The 17,458-nt window shown below is 49.3% G+C and overlaps 1 protein-coding gene across 2 annotated transcripts in view; it reads left to right on the top strand.

Moving 5' to 3' along the window:
• Positions 1-17,458, top strand: part of LOC146809595 (branched-chain-amino-acid aminotransferase, cytosolic-like) — a 209,940-nt gene that overhangs the window by 149,108 nt on the left and 43,374 nt on the right. For both annotated transcript variants that reach the window (XM_085616436.1, XM_085616437.1), the window contains exon 6: positions 11,911-12,074. In XM_085616436.1, the coding sequence (XP_085472562.1) occupies positions 11,911-12,074 (164 nt within the window). The remainder of the gene's footprint in view (positions 1-11,910; positions 12,075-17,458) is intronic.

Genomic DNA, 17,458 nt, shown 5'->3' with positions numbered 1-17,458 from the left:
GCCGTCCTCTCTCAGTTGAACCCCGAAGGTCATGACCAGCCGGTGGCCTTCATCAGTCGACGCCTCCTGGCCCGAGAACAGCGTTGGAGCACCATCGAGAGGGAGGCATTTGCAGTAGTGTGGGCCCTTAAAAAGCTCCGACCCTATCTCTTCGGTACCCACTTCCGGGTACAAACCGACCATCGACCCCTGCAATGGCTGATGCAGATGCGGGGGGAGAACCCAAAACTCTTGCGCTGGTCCATTTCCCTGCAGGGAATGGACTTCACTGTGGAGCACCGACCAGGCCAAGACCACGCCAACGCGGATGGCCTGTCCCGCTTTTTCCGCCTCGACGAAGAGAGTCCCCAAGGAGATGGGTGACTCTCCCCGCCTTCAGCTGGGGGGGACGCATGTTGGACAGGCCTCACAGACGGCTCGCTCCCTCCCCGCTCGACAGGGCCCGAACTCCGGCCCACCTGGCATTCCCCCGCGACAAGCACCTGTACTCCGTCTCCCGACGGAACCTCTGCCCTCGGACCCCTACTCATCCCGGGGTCCAACCCCACCGGCTCTCCCGGCCGGGTCGAGCCGCCATCTTGGGCCCTGCACCACGCGGCCGCATGGCCTCCCCTCGACCCTAACCCCGGGCCTGGCCGGCCCCGACATCCCGGCACCACCATCCACCCAGGAGGTGAGCGGACCACTTGGCAGGTCAAAGGGAGACCGAAGTGTCAAGGGCTCTCCCCCGCCAGGTGCCGATCGCCCCCAGCTCCCCCAGGCACTGGCTCCACCCCCTGCTGGGTGTCTGGACACCTTCATCCCGGACCCTCCGACCTCCCAGTGCGAGGGTCCGGACATCAAAGGGCACCAGCCCTATAACTGAGGCAGCTCCGGAGCAGGAAGGCAGTTGTATCCTGGAGTCGAGAGACACCGAGTGAACTCAACCCTGACGGTCTACTGGCGCTGCCGTAGCCCGCTCTTGTGAACCATCGTCCTGCCTGCTGGCGCTGCCGCGGCCTTCTGCAACATTCATCTTCCTGGGACCTGCTGGCGCTGCCGCGGCCCGTTGTAACGACCATCCTCACCGGGACCTGCTGGCGCTGCCGCGGCCTTCTGCAACAGTCATCTTCCTGGGACCTGCTGGCGCTGCCGCGGCCCGTTGTAACGACCATCCTCACCGGGACCTGCTGGCGCTGCCGCGGACCGTATATCTTCCGGGGACCTGCTGGCGCTGCCGCGGCCCGTTGTATCGACCATCCACACCGGGACCTGCTGGCGCTGCCGCGGCCCATACCACCTAACCACCAAGCTCGAGGATTGTGAGCTCATCCTCATCTCATCCGAACTACCTGATTGGTAGATAGACTGTCCCGCTACCCCCTTCCCTACCTTGCGAGACTCTAATCGAGGGGACCCCTGAGTCCAGACCTCCTTGTACCATTTAACCGTACCTTAAATAAGTGCTTATAAAGAACACTGAACCTTATCCGTGTGTGATATCTTTCTGTGGGGGGGAAGTTACTTGTCTGTACGATCGCTGGAGACGGCTCTCCCCGGAGACCTCTCCTCCTGACCCCGGCCGACCCTCCCGGTCCGTCTACCTATTCTAACAAATAGACTGACCTGAATGGCCTGAGTTGACTTCTCCCAACTTCACAGCATGTGGGCTGTAGGTATCGTTTTTGACACTATAGGGTCAAGTCCCGCTTTACAGGTCTCCTGGGTTTACATATAACACTTGGGACATACTTGAAAGGGGAGATAACAGGATGCCAAGACAACTTTTGTGGAACCTCTGTTTGGTTTCTGAAGGACTCTGCTTGTGTCCTACCAAACTTCTGTGTCTGGGTTTGTTGTGGGTACAGTGGCTGCCTCAAACTAGATTTTAGTGTTAGATGTGGAATGACAGTATGATTACAATAGTACTCTGCACGCTCTCTCACACATTCCACCATCTTGAAAAGGCCCAAAGTTGGTAGGGGTGAAGCCCATTTTTGTTAGTGAGCCCAGGAGTAATTCCTACCTACAAGCTAGTGCCAAGCATAAATGTAGCACCTCCAGGCACCTACTTGAGAACACTTTCTGGACCTTCAGAAGAGAAGTGGATATGCTGTCTTTGACGTGAGAGGAGCCCTGACTGAATGGACCTGCACTCTCTTGTACCCAGGACAAAGAAGCGGATTCCAGTGGTCAGTTGCCTAACCTCCTGTGTGGCTACAGGTAGACAAGAAGCTGCAAGAGGCCTTTTCCTGGAAGTACCCAGTTAACCAGTGGCAAATGGACCTAGACTGGATCCTGCTGTTGGGCTCTGCCTGACACCCTGTGAGTCTCTGAGTGCCTCCCCTGAGGTCTTGGGGGCTTTGCAAGAACACTCCTGTGGTGGATTAAGACTTAAAGCACCAAGTCGGAAAGTAAAATCATTGTCATGACGATCCTGGTTGGTGTATATGGCCTGTGCTCCATCACGGTCAACCTCAAATTGTTCCTAGGTTCCGGTCTACCACAACCAGTGACTATCATTAGTGCTTTTTGCCCCTATTTCTACTTAGAATATTAAAAATACATCTCTCTGGCTCCGCTTATTATATGTTTTTTTTTGGTGTAATTGTGTTCATTATTTTTTTCTCAAACATCTTTTTATTAAGAATACACACATACAGGTGATGGCATTACATCGTCTGGCCTTTCCCCAAAGCCGAATCAGTTCATAACGGAAACCTAGTTGCTCAACGAACAGCAGAGAAATGCAATGCTTGGCACCTTAACTTCCTCAGGCCTACCTGCTCAACTTTACGCTACTAGTGTAAAAATGAACGTGAAGGCGATCCTATAGGCTCCTCGTACTGTAGGTGGTTCATTGGGTAACCTGGGCATGCTCTAAAACTGAAATAGATGCATTACTCTCATCGTGGGGGAGCACACCGCCAGTGGGAGAGATAGGTCACCAGAGCGCCCCACCTATATTAAAAATTCCTATAGTCATCTCTAAAGATGTCTCCATCCTCGCCATAATCAGTACTTTCCAGAGTCTGGCGTGCCACTGGGCCATCGCGGGCGTGTCTCATCTTCCAGGCTGCTGTAATCGCTATTTTAGCTGCCCCGAGACTTGCCCACATAATCGCCCGATCTTCCTTTGACAGGTTTTTTAGTCTGTGATCTCTGAACCCAGTAGTGTACACCCAGGTGTGGTAGGTACAGGATACCCCAACATATGTTTTATTTGTGCTAACAACTCCTCTCAAAACAGTTTAATTGCTGGACAATCCCACCAGGTGTGACGGAAGTCCCCTAATAACCCGCAGCCCATTTAGTAGAGGTCGGAGGCTTATGAGAATATCTTTTTAATTCTCATGGGGTAGAGACATCAATCAAAAAGTATCTTGTAATTAGCTTCCCTTAAGCCTGATGAGTGGTTGTTCTTAGCTTGTCTCTCCAGAGGTATCTTCACTCTCCCTCTGCGATCTCCTTCCCTAACGTCTGCTCACAGAAGCTGATGTGGCAGGGTTGTGGGGAGTGCAGTGTAGAAAGTAATAGCCCATTTAGGAAGGAAATCCCCCCTTTCGAGGCTCCTACTCTCCACACAAAAGTTTCTATTGGCATCAAGTCTCGTGTAGCTCCCTCCTTGACCAGTGGTGTAGGGCCCAATGTTTAAGCTGAATATAATGGAAAGGGAGAGGGAGGGAGGTGATAGTCGCACTGGAAGTGCTCAAAAGTCAGCATGTCATAGTTATGAAAGAGATCGACAGTGTCAGACACCCACCCTCCCTCCAAGCCTGGCTGTTGGGGGAAATTCTGGGTTAAAATGGATCTGGGTGTAGGGGGAGGGAAATTACGTCTATCCTGCCGCCTTATTGACTTTCTCCCTGTAAGGGTAGGCCGGGTGGGGGTACTCAGATGTGCATTCCTGGGGTCTATCCTTTTTTGGTTTTCCAAGCACATCCCAAATCATCCTGCCCACAATCGTCCTGTCCATGTGCAGCCAGTGTTTGTCCAATTCCCTCATGGACCACTCCGCTATCACCCGGAGTTGTGCTGCCTTATAATAGATGTCAAAATCAGGCATAGCCACTCCTCCCTCCCCCTTTGAGCGTCTTAAGGGAGCAAAAGGTAGTCACGCCCTTCCATTCTGGTGGTGAGAGTGTGTAATTTGGGGAGGAAATCTTGCTCTAGCTCTGTCACGAGGGCCTGGAACAAATACAATATTTTTGGTAGTACCGTCATTTTAATTGCTTGAATGCGACCCAGCCACGAGATATATAATGGCTTCCATTGTTTTAGGGTCTTGTTGTATCTGGAGAAGTAGGGGGAATAGTTAGCCCTAAATAGCCCTTCCAGATTTGGTGTGATCTTGATACCTAGGTACAGGAGTGTGTTTAGCCCATTGGAATGGGGCGGTCCTGAGCAGAGAAGTAATCTCCCTCTCTGACAGAATAAGATTTAATATTGAAGATTTGGATAGATCGACGTGGAAGCCAGATACTTCCTCAAACACTTGTAATTCTTCCTGTAAGGCCTGCAATGATAACGGGGGGGAAGGTAAGGGTAAGCAGGATATCGACTGTGTCACTCAAATTCGAGCCGCCAAGGGTTCAATACTTATGGTGAACAGCTATGGGGACAGAGGGTAGCCCTGCCTCGTCCCCCTGCCCAGGGGAAATGGGGGTGAACCAACTCCATTAACCTGTACTCTGGATCGGAGTTGAGTGTAGTCTGCTTTAATCATGTTGATAAAGGTTACACATAACCCAAATCGCTGTACTGTGTGAAAAAGAAAGGGCCAGTCCACCCTATTGAAAGCTTTTTCCACGTCCAGCCACACCAATATTACCGGTATTTTGTGTTTCGATACCTTTTCAATCAAGTGGAGTACCCGTGGGGCATTATCATGGGTTTGTCTACCCTTTATGAAGCCCGATTGATCTGGGTGGATAAGTTCCGGCATCAAGTCCTCCATTCTGGTTTCCAAAATTGCACAATATCATTTAGCATCCAGATTTAGAAGGGCGATCGGCCAACAGAATGAACAGAGATGAGGGGGGGGGGGGGGGTTTCCCTGCCTTTGGTATCACCGTTATCATGGCCTCTGCCATCGAAGGGGTCACTGCTCTGCCTGCCACTTTAGCATTAAAAAGGTTAGTTGGATGAGGAGTGATCTCTGGAGCAAATGTTTTCTAGAAATGCACAGGCAGCCCATCAGGCCCTGGGGATTTATGAGGCTTAAACACAGCGATTGCTTGCTGTACCTCTTCTTCGATAATTAGACCGACCGGTCTAGCGTTCTGGGTGGGAGTGACTTGAGATAGATCAATCGAGTCAAAGTATGTTTTCTGAGCAGAGCTCTCTGTAGAGGCTGCCCAGTATAACTCATTGTAAAAAGCTCCAAATAAAGTGGCTTTACCCGCGTGAATATTCAGTGTTCCCTTCCCCATCATGGATCCTCCCTAAATTCCTTTTCTCAGAGTTGCCTTGAAAGGTGAGCCCCTACTTTATTCCCGTGTCCATAGGAGAAGCGACGCAGGCGCAGCAGGGTAAATTCTGCTCTATTCTTATAAATCGCATTGATTTTCCCCTTTAGGCACTACACTTACGTTGAAGGGCACCTGTGGGTGTCAGTTTGTGTTCCTGTTCCACTTGTCCGAGCTCTACCTCCAGGGCTGCTGCGCTACTTTGCCCGTTGCTTGTTCTAGGCGAAGTTGAGTTCAATGCATTTACCTCTCAGCACCACCTTGAAGGAATCCCAGTTATTCAAGGGTGATGTCTTGTGACAAGTTCAATTGGAAGTATTCTTTAATTGCTGCACTCAGCTCATCGCGTAGCACTAGGTCCTGCATTAGGGAGACAGGGGGGTAAACCATCACGGTGGTCCAGGCGCCCGGGACCTCCAGGTCAGGCAGGGAGAGACGGAACTGTGATCTGAGATGGTAATAGGGTGAATCTTTGCTGCTTGTAAGGAACCCAACAGACCTTGACTGAGGAATACATAGTTTAAGCTGGAGTACATCTGATGTACATGGGAGAAGAAAGTAAAGTCCTTTGGGGTAGGGTTAAGAATCCTCCATACATCCCTGAGTCCCATATTCTGACTAGCTTCTTTTGAGCCCTTGGAGAAGCTGGGAGGTTGGGGGTGTGTACTATCTAGCCCTGAGTGCTCAGTGCCCTGTGAGATTAAAATCCCCCATAAGGACTACACTGTATCCTGAGAATCCTCCCACCATAGTTAACAGAGTGGTAATAAAGGCAAGATGTTCATATGCTGAAACAAATTTACATAATATCGCCCTAAGTCTGCCCTTCAGCATAATCTCGATCAGCTTTGACTCCTTCCGGTTGGAATTTCGTAGCGCCATGAAATAACAGCACAACCTCTTTCTGCTTTGTACCTGCGGATGATTTATAGTCTCAGGGGGTAGCTTTTATGTCTCAACCTGTTTTCATCTAGTCGCTTGAGATGTGTCTCTTGCAGTGCCACAATACCAAATTGGTGGTCTATCATGTATTTCCAAACTTTTTGGCATTTAAGAGGAGAGTTCAGCCCTTTCACAGTCCAAGATGCTACTGTAATCCTATTTTTCTATACCCTGCCCCCCGTGGGCCCCGCCCCGCCCATTAATCTGCAATGGCCCCTTTCCTCCTAGAATCCATCCCCGCCTTCCTAGCCCCTGCGGTGTGTATCTATCTCTTGCTGTATCTATCCAAACCACCCACTGAAACCCCTGAGAAACCCCCTAAACCCTATGAAACTAATAACATAGATGGGCAACAGCTGTGGCGTCTTCTGACCCCCAGTAACTTAACAAACAAAGAGAAAAGGCATGTCGGCAGGAGTCTTGGTCAAGGCCCGCCGCCACAGCTGTCTGTTTGCAGTAATATGTTCAAGCACTTCCTCTCTTTTTCACCGAGTATGCATTCTAACGGTTCCGCCAGCCTTCGTGAAGCCATAGTTAGTCCCACATGACCTCGTCAGAGCCCGGGCCCCTCTTATCCCTTTCAAATCCCTCGATTGTCCAGGCGACTATTCTCCCATTATCTCTTTTGTCAGGGCCAAGTCAGTGTGTAGGATATCACCTCTTTTCCACCTCAGTTCTTTGAGTGTCATCTTCTAAGCTGGGTCCACCATTGGAAGGTTTTGCTTAGCTCTGTATCATTGCCTTTTGCGGAGGGCCAGACGCCTGCTGCTTCCAGGTGCGGTTGTCCCAGGATATCTAGTCCCTCCCTCAGGTCTGTGACCTGTCGCTCTTTGTTATTGAGTTCAAAAGGCAGCCCAAACGCATAAGTCCAGCGATATTTGATGTGGTCCTGTCGCAGTTTTTCCGTCACTGGCCTGAACTGTTGGCGTCATTTCAGGGTTGACTGCGCCACGTCTTGAAACAATGTGCATGTAAAGCCCTGAAAAGGTTACAGAAACCCTCTTCCTAGCCACCTGAAGTATGGCCTCCTTTACCTTGAATGAATGTAGCTTGACCAAAATGTTGCAGTTCCGTCGTCGTTCACTGGGTGCCTGTCGTCCATCTTGGTGGGCTCTCTCGGTTTAGATTTTCGGCTGATGTGACCCCAGCATCTCTTCATATAGGCCCTCAAGGTCAGGCCCTTCCTCTAGACCCCAAATTCGAATGTTTTCTTTTCGGGATCTATTTTCCATGTCTCATTCTTCAGCAGGACCTGTTGTAATTGCGCATGGAGATCTTGCGCCTTGTCGTGGGTGTCCTGTGATTGGGCCTCTACCTGTAGCAATCTTGTGCCAATGGATTCTACATCTTGTTGGATGAAGGTCATGTGCTCCATAAGATCTGCTTTAAGTTGTTCCAATGAGGCCTTCATATCCATCTTAAGCTTTTTGCGCAGTTCGGTTTTGAACTCCTTCAGAGAAGCCAACAGATCCTCCCTAGTGAGTGCCATGACTGTGTTCGTATCTCCTTTTCCTGTGGATCCCTCTTCTCAGCGGGAGCAAAATAACCGGATACTCTGAGGATTTTTTCGGTGGCATAGATGCGGTCTGCTGAACAACCCCCCCCCCCCCTTCCCCCAAAATCGCGAGGTCAGATATGCCCCCTGTCCTCAGGAGGCCACCTTCCCCTCAATCCCAAGTCCTTGATATCTCTGGGTAGCGCAAGCGCTAAACTGCCCTGAAAGGCGAAGTTATCCCCTGTTCGAGAGGGCCGCCTTTCTTTCTTTTCACAGGTGGTTCATGCGACTGTCACCATCTTGCGGTCAGGCAATGTGAGGAAGCTTGTCATGGGGCTACCGCGCTTGATCTATCCCCCCCACTTTCCTGGTACCTTGCCCCCAACAGCCCCTCTGCTTTCTCGGGCTTCAATATGGGGTCTCTCCCTGGCAGCCCTGCCTTCTGTAACTGTCGCCTCACAGGGCCGCCTTGTTGAGGTCCAGCAAGTCTGTCCTCCGTCCTCTGCTCTATCACTGCACCTTGGCGGTCGATGTAGTCCGCCTTGGGCTCCTGGCCCAAACGCTTTATTGCGCTCGCGGTCTGGTAGAGGCCTCTCACTCACTGCCTCTCGGCCCTCGTGGCATGAAATCGGGTTCTCCCGCACTGCCCAGGTGCAATCCCCTTTCCGTTACTGGCGGTGTGTTCCAGCGGATGCTCGCTTCAGCAGTCATCCTCTTCCTGGGTTGTTGCAGTACGCCTCTTGTCTTCATGATGCACCGGCGCAGTTGATCCGTGTCCCGGAGCGGTCGTCTTGTGGGTGCGGGAGCCGGTGGCGCCATCTTGATGATTGCCAGGGTCATCCTCCCTCGTCTGCCATCCGCTAAGTTTCCCCTCCATTAGGGGCCTGAATCGACCGCTGTTCTCTTTCCACGGTAAGTGGTCTTGTCTGTTGTTAGCTGTTGCGACTTTGTGCTTCGATTTCTTAAGAAAGACAGCTAGCTGCAGGGTGGCGGAGCCAATGTGGATCACGTCCACCCTGCCATCTTCTTGTTCTTCTTCTTTTTTTTTTTTTTCCCCCAATTAGATTTGGGATTTTTACTCTTTTGCATTTTTACCTTATTACTTTTTTTGGTACTGCATAAATACTTTACACATTTCCCTAAACTAAGCTCCTCTATTGTGTGCCAAAGCTACCGGGGCTGAGCTCTGGTTAATTTAGTGGCTTGGAGAGTTCACCTTTACAAGTGTGATTATTCCTTGAGGTGGGTAGTCACCCACCCGACATAATCCAATTACATACATGCTCCTTTACTTTATGTTGTAAAGCGGGTGGGCATTATGGCCATACTAGAAAAGGACACAAGTTGTTGTGGAAGGATGACTTGAATAAGTAATGGGGCGAGAAATATGGACTAAGGCAAATTATGATTACTGGTAAGGAAGTTACACATTACTTAGCCCGAGTCTCTGGAGACGGAGCTATTAGTCCTTATAGAAATGCACTATCATGAGTGGGTGACAACACTATACCACTTCTGGACACACATCTGTAGGACGACCTCCCTTTCCAATTAGAGAATCAAAAACCAACAGATACTTCACGAGCAGTTAAAGCCAGTTATTTGTAATCTAAAATCGGGCCCCTCTCAAAGAAATGCTCAATACTTATTAAAAAAACAACAACAAAAAACAGAACTTGTAAAATTTGAAAGGCGAGAAAAAAAACTAGATAATGGGAAAAGGGGGCCGGGGGATGGAAGAGAGAAAAAGAAGACGACTGTGTTAATCCTGTGAAGAAATGAGAGAACAAAGTAAAGTAAAAAGGAGATTGGGACAGAGGGAAAAGAGCAAATAAAAAAGAAGCAAAGAGAATAGCAGCAAGTATTGGCAAAGCCAATCGGTTTCGCCTATGAGAGCTTTTAGCTTTGGCAATGCTTTTTAGTCATGGCTAAAAATTAGAAATAACAAGCATTGGCATAGCCAATAGGTCTCACCTTTGGGACCTTATAAGTGTTTAGCCATGCAACAGTTGCATAACTAAATACTTATAAGGTCCCAAAAGCGAGACCTATTGGCTATGCAAAGCGGCCGTGCTGCCGCGAAAGTGATCGCGATTGCGATCACGATCAAACTTCAAAGCGGCTGCGAAAGTGAAAGTAATCGCGGTGAAGCCCGGCGCCCGCGCACATGCACTGTAGCTCCAGGCTGGCCTGGTATCACTTTTTGGAGCCCTCTCAATAAGTCTCGCCAGACCAGCGCATGCGCTGGGTCAGGCGAGACCTAAAAAGCGTTAAGACTTGGCCTGCATCTATACATTTTTTCTTTTTTTTTTAAACGGGAATAGACCAAACGGAGGGTGGGTGAGGGAGAGAGAGAAGTACATGGGTTGGGGAGAGGACATGTGAGAGACAATGCAGAAATACATGGACTCTGGAATTAGGGCGGGGGTGCACTGGCAGCGAGCAAACAATGGATGGCAAGTGAGAGTGGCTGCAGCAGCAAGCTGACAACGGAGGGCGGGGGAAGGGGATTGGCAAGCAAGGTGACATCGGCAGGTGGGTGAGAATTGGTGGGGAAGCAAGCTGACATAAGGTGGGTCTGGTCCAGCACAGAGACCATGGAGGGTGAGTAGGAGGTTATAGGGAAGCACGGACAACGGAGGTTGCGAGTGGATGGGGAAGCTCACAGACAATGGAAGGTAAGCGGGAGCGGATGGGGAAGTACTTGAACAAGGCATCTAAGGAAACACAGACAACAGAGGGTGGGCAGGACTGGGAAACCAAGCAGATAATGGAGGCTGGGCATGTGGAGCTTTGTCAGCAAATGGACAAGGGGGTTCTGGGCAAGCAAGAATGGTATGGAAAGGTCGTGGGGGGAAAGCAGGAAAGGGCAAGAAAGAAGAACACATATATTACATATGAGGGAGGCAGCTGGAAAACACATGCATTCTTGTAGAGTATTTAAAAAGAAAAAGTAGCGCCGAATAAGTAAGCAGTGGAGGGACACAAGTAATGTGCTCATGCTCTGGTAGGACAAACACAGAAAACGAAGGAAAGCCTGTGAAACTGACGAATAATGGATTAGCAAATAGGGGTGATAATGAAGCTAATCAATGGTAAGCAATGGGTGGGCTCTAAGCTCACCATAATCTAACATGTCTTGCAACAGACAGCGCATGCGCTATATTAGGCGAGACCTAAAAAGGGTGTGTGGAGTTACCTCACTGAAAGAGGAAAAAACACAGGAATAAATCCATTGACAAAAAAAAATGAAAGAAAAACACAGGACCAAGAAAATCACACAAAGGAAATGAGTATTCCACATTGGGAAAAGAGAAAAGTGGATGCATAGAGGAAAACGAAGTAAAAATAGGAAGTTAAATAAACTGTAAAACTAAAAATGTTACATATATGAAGTAAATTCCCACAGGGATCTTTGGGCATGCTGTTCCTTGGTTCGCAGCCACTATTTTTCTGATTATGGTGGAACATATATTCATCATTTTTGAAGAGGTGGCTGCATCTATGCTTTCTGTTGGCCTCCAAATCAAGAGATGCATCCATACACCTGCCTGAAAGTATTACAATTGTGAGTACTACTCCACTTTCAGCTCTAATTTTCTAGCACTGGTTACTCAGTGCTCAAGCCAGCAAATGTGTAGTAATTGATGTTGTGAGAATTGAGCTAAATAAGTTACGCGTGTTTTGTGAGGGATTTAGCATGCAACACAAATTTTGCTGTATGTTTTTGTGCCTTAAACTGTGATCTTGTTAAAGGTAAGACTGTAAACCAATAACATTTGGACAGGTCAGATTTTTTTTAATGGAAAAAAACACTGTTGTATGTCGCAGTCTAGACTACATATGGCACGCATTCTGCCACCCTCTACCTTCTTTCACCACTATAAATGTTAACATGACGGATATATATATATATATATATGCAAATAGGGTCTCTTTGATGATTTGGTATTTGAATGCTTGACTTGTTTAGCAATAGCATCCATTCATTCTTATTTGTCACATCCTTCCTTACTCTTCTTGCAGCCGTCTCTTGGGGTGACGAAGTCCAACCACGCCTTGTTGTATGTCATCGTCGGGCCGGTCGGGCCCTACTTTTCGACAGGCAGCTTCAGCCCTGTGGCTCTCCTGGCTGACCCCAGATATGTGCGCGCCTGGATGGGAGGCGTGGGAGACTGTAAGGTCGGGGGGTGAGTGTCACAAGACTTCTTGAGTTTTGCTGTTGAATCGTTATAGCATCGTGATCTTGATTAATCCACTTCTAGTGTTTCCTCGTAAATTCTCATTCAGCAGGACCTCATTATATCCAGCTCTTGAACTAGTTCAGGTCCTTGTTTGAAAAGCCCTGGTCGATTGGTTTCAGCTAGGGAGCCACAAAACCGGAGTCTTAACCCGGCTTTCCTATGTGACCCTGCTTTCTTTGCCCACAAAAAAGTGGACGCTCCCAAATGCAGGCTTGAGTACCAACCAGAACTGAGTTATATTGAGCGCACAAAATATTTAAATTTTCCATTTAAATTGAGACTAGATCATCTTGTGTTATGGTAAGTAAATAGAAAATAAACATTCCACCTGTACACCACAGAAACGCAAGGTTCTTTTGTCTTAATATGATGACGCTCAGTTAGCGGAGCTGTTTTTTCTTTTAAAACCTACTCTCTTGAAGTCTGGCAGGCATATGATATCCTCGCCACCAATTTGTTGTTACTCCTTGGGGATCCTATCATTTATGCAGACTCCTGGTCAAATTAGTTCATAGGCTTGTGCTGTGAACATAAACCATCTCTTGTTAGAGCAGGCACCTTTTGCCAGTCACCCAACTAGATTGGCATAAGTCAAGATTAGGCCCTCTTTAGACATTCAGCATGTAGAGCCAGATGTGTGCCGCAGAATAAAAGTGGGTCCGAGTATTTAAGCTGTCTACAACTTGCTGTCCTCGAACACAAACTCTGGAAGTCTAATAAAGAAGTTTTGCAAGATGCTGTTGGCCGCATGTACTGGAGGGTCTGGAGAGCATGTTGAAGTTAGTAAAATATCCTTACCTGTCACTGGAAAAAAACAATGCTGTTGTACCTTATGAAGGTATAATGGAAGCAGCATATTTACGCATCCCTTTCAAAGTGTGCAAAGCACTCGCCCATTGTACACTGTGGTCCATCCTGATGTTAGACGTGCACTTAGTGACCACAATCAAAAATACCTGCCATCTAAACAGAAGACATACTCTTTCACACAGCCCCCTTCTTTCAGAAGTCTGGTATACACAGAACTAACAGTTGGTCCAACAAGAAGAAAGTAAAACATTTAAAGCACAGTAGCATGGAAGGCCCAGTATGTGTCCAGGCACCTTTCCATAATATGTATGTGTGTCCATACGCCAGTCCCTTGTCTGTGTGGGGGCAAATAAAATGCATCTTTGTTCATGGAGAAATGTTGGTTTCTCTTCGGTTGGTACTACATCCCGATATTTAAGTATGTTGACTTTTTGGCAAATTTCTCACTCCTGCTGTAAATCAATGTTTCAAGAAATGTTATGCTGCAGACACTTTTTCTGAACAGCAGCTCTGCATAGACTATGGCTGGTTCTGTGTCCAGGGATTTTCATCAATATTCAATAACACTGAATTTACCAACAGTTCCAGATACTTACAATGGAGAGGAAACCTGTTCTTATAATTTTTGTATTTTCTAAACAAATATATAAGGAATGTTCGAGGCATGTGGGCTGCTGAATTCATATCTGTGCATAGATCGCCGCCTAGTGTTGGGTCCGGATGATTGCACATTGTTGTCCTGGAAGAGTCTTCGAAGTATCACGAGATAGGTGACTCCTCCCCTGGACCATAGCGCGCATGGGCATCCTCTCCATCCTTAGATTGTTTTTTTCCGCCATTGGGTTCGGATGTGCTTATCTTAGCTCAAGTTAGGAAAATTCAGTTTAAGGCCAAAAGGCCTTTAGTTATCGTCGGTACTGTTCCCGTTCGGTGTCGACTAGTTTCTTTAGTGCTTTAGCACCTTCTTACAGCTTTTCGGATCCGCTTGGTCCGAACATCAAACTTCGATCGACGATGGAATCGAGGACTCCATTCAAAAGGTGTCCTTTATGCCACGCGAAATACCCACACATCGAGGTCCACCCGGTATGCAACAAATGTCTCTCACCGGATCACGATGAGTCGAAATGTATGGCCTGTGCCCGATTCCGCTCGAAGAAGACTCTCCGGAATCGACGGGCAGCGAGATTGGAGGCGCAGCAATCGGCGCCTGCCCCGACTAACATCTTTAGCACCGAAGACGAGGACGCCGAGAGCGTGGAAGACGTAGACTCCAGCCCCGCTTCCGAACACGATTCCCGATCGGAAGACGACGATGAGGTGATCTTTCAGAGAGAAGAAGTCGTCGAAGAGGTAGGAGACTACGATGAGGCCTTTGGGGCCGAGGAAGATAGCTCCAGCGAGGAGCTAGGCCCACCCGTCGATACGGAGGCCGAACAAATAAGTCGTCATAAGGCTCCGGTCGCGGGATCGCCTTCGGGCCTTACCCGAGATCAATCTCACGGTTCTTCGGCCCGCCTTCAGGCCCGGCCTCGGACATTTTGCAAGAGCCATTATTATCGAAGACGACTGGATTCCATTCAGTGAAACCGAAACCATCCATCGCACCAGTTCCATCGAAAACGAAAGTGAAACTGGTTGTGATCGGCTCGAAGGCCTCGAAGCCCTCCACTCCTTCGACGCCGGCAAAGGTCATCGGCTCCGACCGCGCAAAAAGGGATTTCGGTGCCGAGCTCACCGCAGCGGATACGGGTGCAGAGGCAAAGAAAAAGGCCCTCGGTCCCCACAAGGCACCTCGCCCTCTGGCACCAAAGACATCGGCCCCGACCACCAAGTCTGCGTCGACGTCTAAAATGGCGGCGCCTGCCAAGTCATCGACTCCAACAAGCGTCGATACCTCCCTTCGGATCGATGACCCCATGACTGCAAAAACGTCGGGGGCCGCTTCGACGCCTACCTCCAAAGTGCCGACCGGCTCCAAAGAGCCATCTGCGTTCACCGTGCAACAGGTCTCGGCATCGCTGCAACGCATCAGAGAACAGGCAGCCCTCCACTCTATGTCGGGCCCCGACACGCACAAGGCTTCGAAGACACCCTCGGCGCCGAGCAACATCACGTTTGGGTTGCCGCCGCCGAAACTGTTCAAGATTCGGACACATGTCCGCCTAACACAGTCCCCATCCACAGGACAAACAGATCTCGAGCCTTCACAGCCACGATTTATCGACGCCAACACTGGTAGGTTGATTCTCCGCAAGCGGAAGATCACACCAGAGAAGGGATTGGACTCCTATAAAATTCCTCTCAAACACAAATTACCAGCAGGGTCCGAGCCAGTGCTTCATGAACACTTTCAGCCCTTCCATCAGGATCCACCGTCCTTTTCTCCTACGCCTTCAGAGGCAGACGCAGTAGAGGACTATGTAGGGGATGATACCACCTACCCTGGGGATATCGATCCTGATGATCACCTGCAAGACCCAGATCAGGCATGGGACGACCCCACAGACCAGGGTACCGCACCAGATACCCATGACACGCAGCTTTATAACATAAAGACATCTCCCACAGAGGATACTGCTGCCTTTAATGCCCTCATAGAACGGGCTGCTGCCAATCATGGAGTAGAACTCCATTCTGACACTGTCGAAGAAGACTTCTTGGTGGACACTTTCGCCTCTTCCGAAAGAACTGTCAAAACTCTGCCCATGTTAAAAGGAGTTCTCAAGCTTGCAAAAGACATTTTTAAAGAAACAACCAGGGCGCGGGTGCTAAACCCCAGGATTGAAAAAAAATACAAGCCTGCACCCGGAGACCCTATGTACATCAAGGGTCAGTTACCTTTGGACTCCATGGTGGTTGCTAATGCTCGCAAAAGAGCCCACTCTCAAACAGGTGATGCTCCTCCCCCAGACAAGGAGTCCAAGGTGCTGGAGACATCCGGCAAACGGATTGCAGCGCAAGCAGTGAACATCTGGCGCATTGCCAACACACAGGCACTCCTGGCCCATTATGATAGGTCCCACTACGACACACTAGAGTCACTACTCCAACTTTTGCCAGATGAATATAAAGAGGCAGCGGAGCTCCTCATCAGAGAGGGACAACTCCTTACCAATGCATCCATCAAGTGCGCACTGGATGCAGCCGCACACAGCGGCGAGGGCAATCAACACAAGCGTCCTGTTAAGACGGCATGCATGGTTGAGAATCTCAGGCTTCAAGCCGGAGATTCAGAACAATATCCTAAATCAACCGGTCAACCCAGACTATTTATTTGGCCCTGAAGTTGACACTACCCTCGAGAAAATTAAAAAAAGACACTGACACTGCGAAATCAATGGTGGCTATAGAGGAGCAGCTAGAGGTCAGGGGTCACAGCAGCAATACACTAAAGGAGGCACACAAAGTACCTATGATAAAACCAACAGAGGTGGATATCGTGGCTCCAGCACCAAGGGCAGAGGACGTGGTTACGGCAACACCAGGTCCTCCCCCAAAAACAAACAGTGACGCCCTCTCCCTGCCCCCCAACCACATAACACCTGTCGGGGGGAGACTCCAACGGTTCCTGTCAGCGTGGAAAGCCATTACCACAGACAGGTGGGTCAGGGACATTATCCAGAACGGTTACTGTCTCGAATTAACGTCCACTCCACCCAACATACCGCCAAAGCACCGTCCTATGTCCGTAGAGCACTTGGCTTTATTTGTGCAGGAAGTGCTAAGTATGCTGCAAAAAGGTGCAATAGAGGTCGTGCCCGTCAACCAGCAGGGGACAGGGGTGTACTCTCTGTACTTCTTAATCCCAAAAAAGGACGGGTCGCTCAGACCTATACTAGACCTGAGACCCCTCAACCGCTACATTCTCTCAGAGCATTTCCATATGCTCACCGTACAGCAGGTTCTCCCGCTACTCAGTCAGGGAGACTTCCTAGCCACACTGGACCTAAAAGATGCGTATTTCCACATACCCATACACCCTTCACACAGGAAATATCTCAGGTTCACTATTCAGGGGCATCACTATCAGTTCAAAGTTCTCCCCTTCGGAGTAACAACAGCACCCAGGGTCTTTACCAAGTGCCTAGCAACAGTGGCGGCACATCTACGAAGACAACACATTCATGTCTTCCCTTACCTGGACGACTGGCTTGTTCAGGCAAAGTCAGCCCAACAATGTGCCAGCCACATGTCCCTCACCATTCACCTTCTTCACAGTCTGGGATTCTCACTAAATTACCCAAAATCACATCTCCAACCCGCACACGTACGACAGTACCTGGGCGCGACCATAAACACTCTGGCAGCCACAGCTCAGCCAAATTTAGTGGGGATCAACAGCATGCAACTGCTGATCTCAAAGTTCAAACCTCAACACTCCCTTCCTGCGCGAGTGTTCATGCAGTTGATAGGCATGGTGGCCTCCTGCATTTTCATAGTCCCGCACGCGAGACTACATATGCGCCCGCTTCAGGAGTGCTTGGCACGTCAATGGAATCAGGCTCACGGGCAAATAA

This window comes from Triturus cristatus, chromosome 7 (genome assembly GCF_964204655.1).
Source record: "Triturus cristatus chromosome 7, aTriCri1.1, whole genome shotgun sequence".
In the NCBI taxonomy this organism is placed as follows: Eukaryota; Metazoa; Chordata; class Amphibia; order Caudata; family Salamandridae; genus Triturus; species Triturus cristatus.
This window is presented reverse-complemented; position numbering and strand designations above follow the sequence as displayed.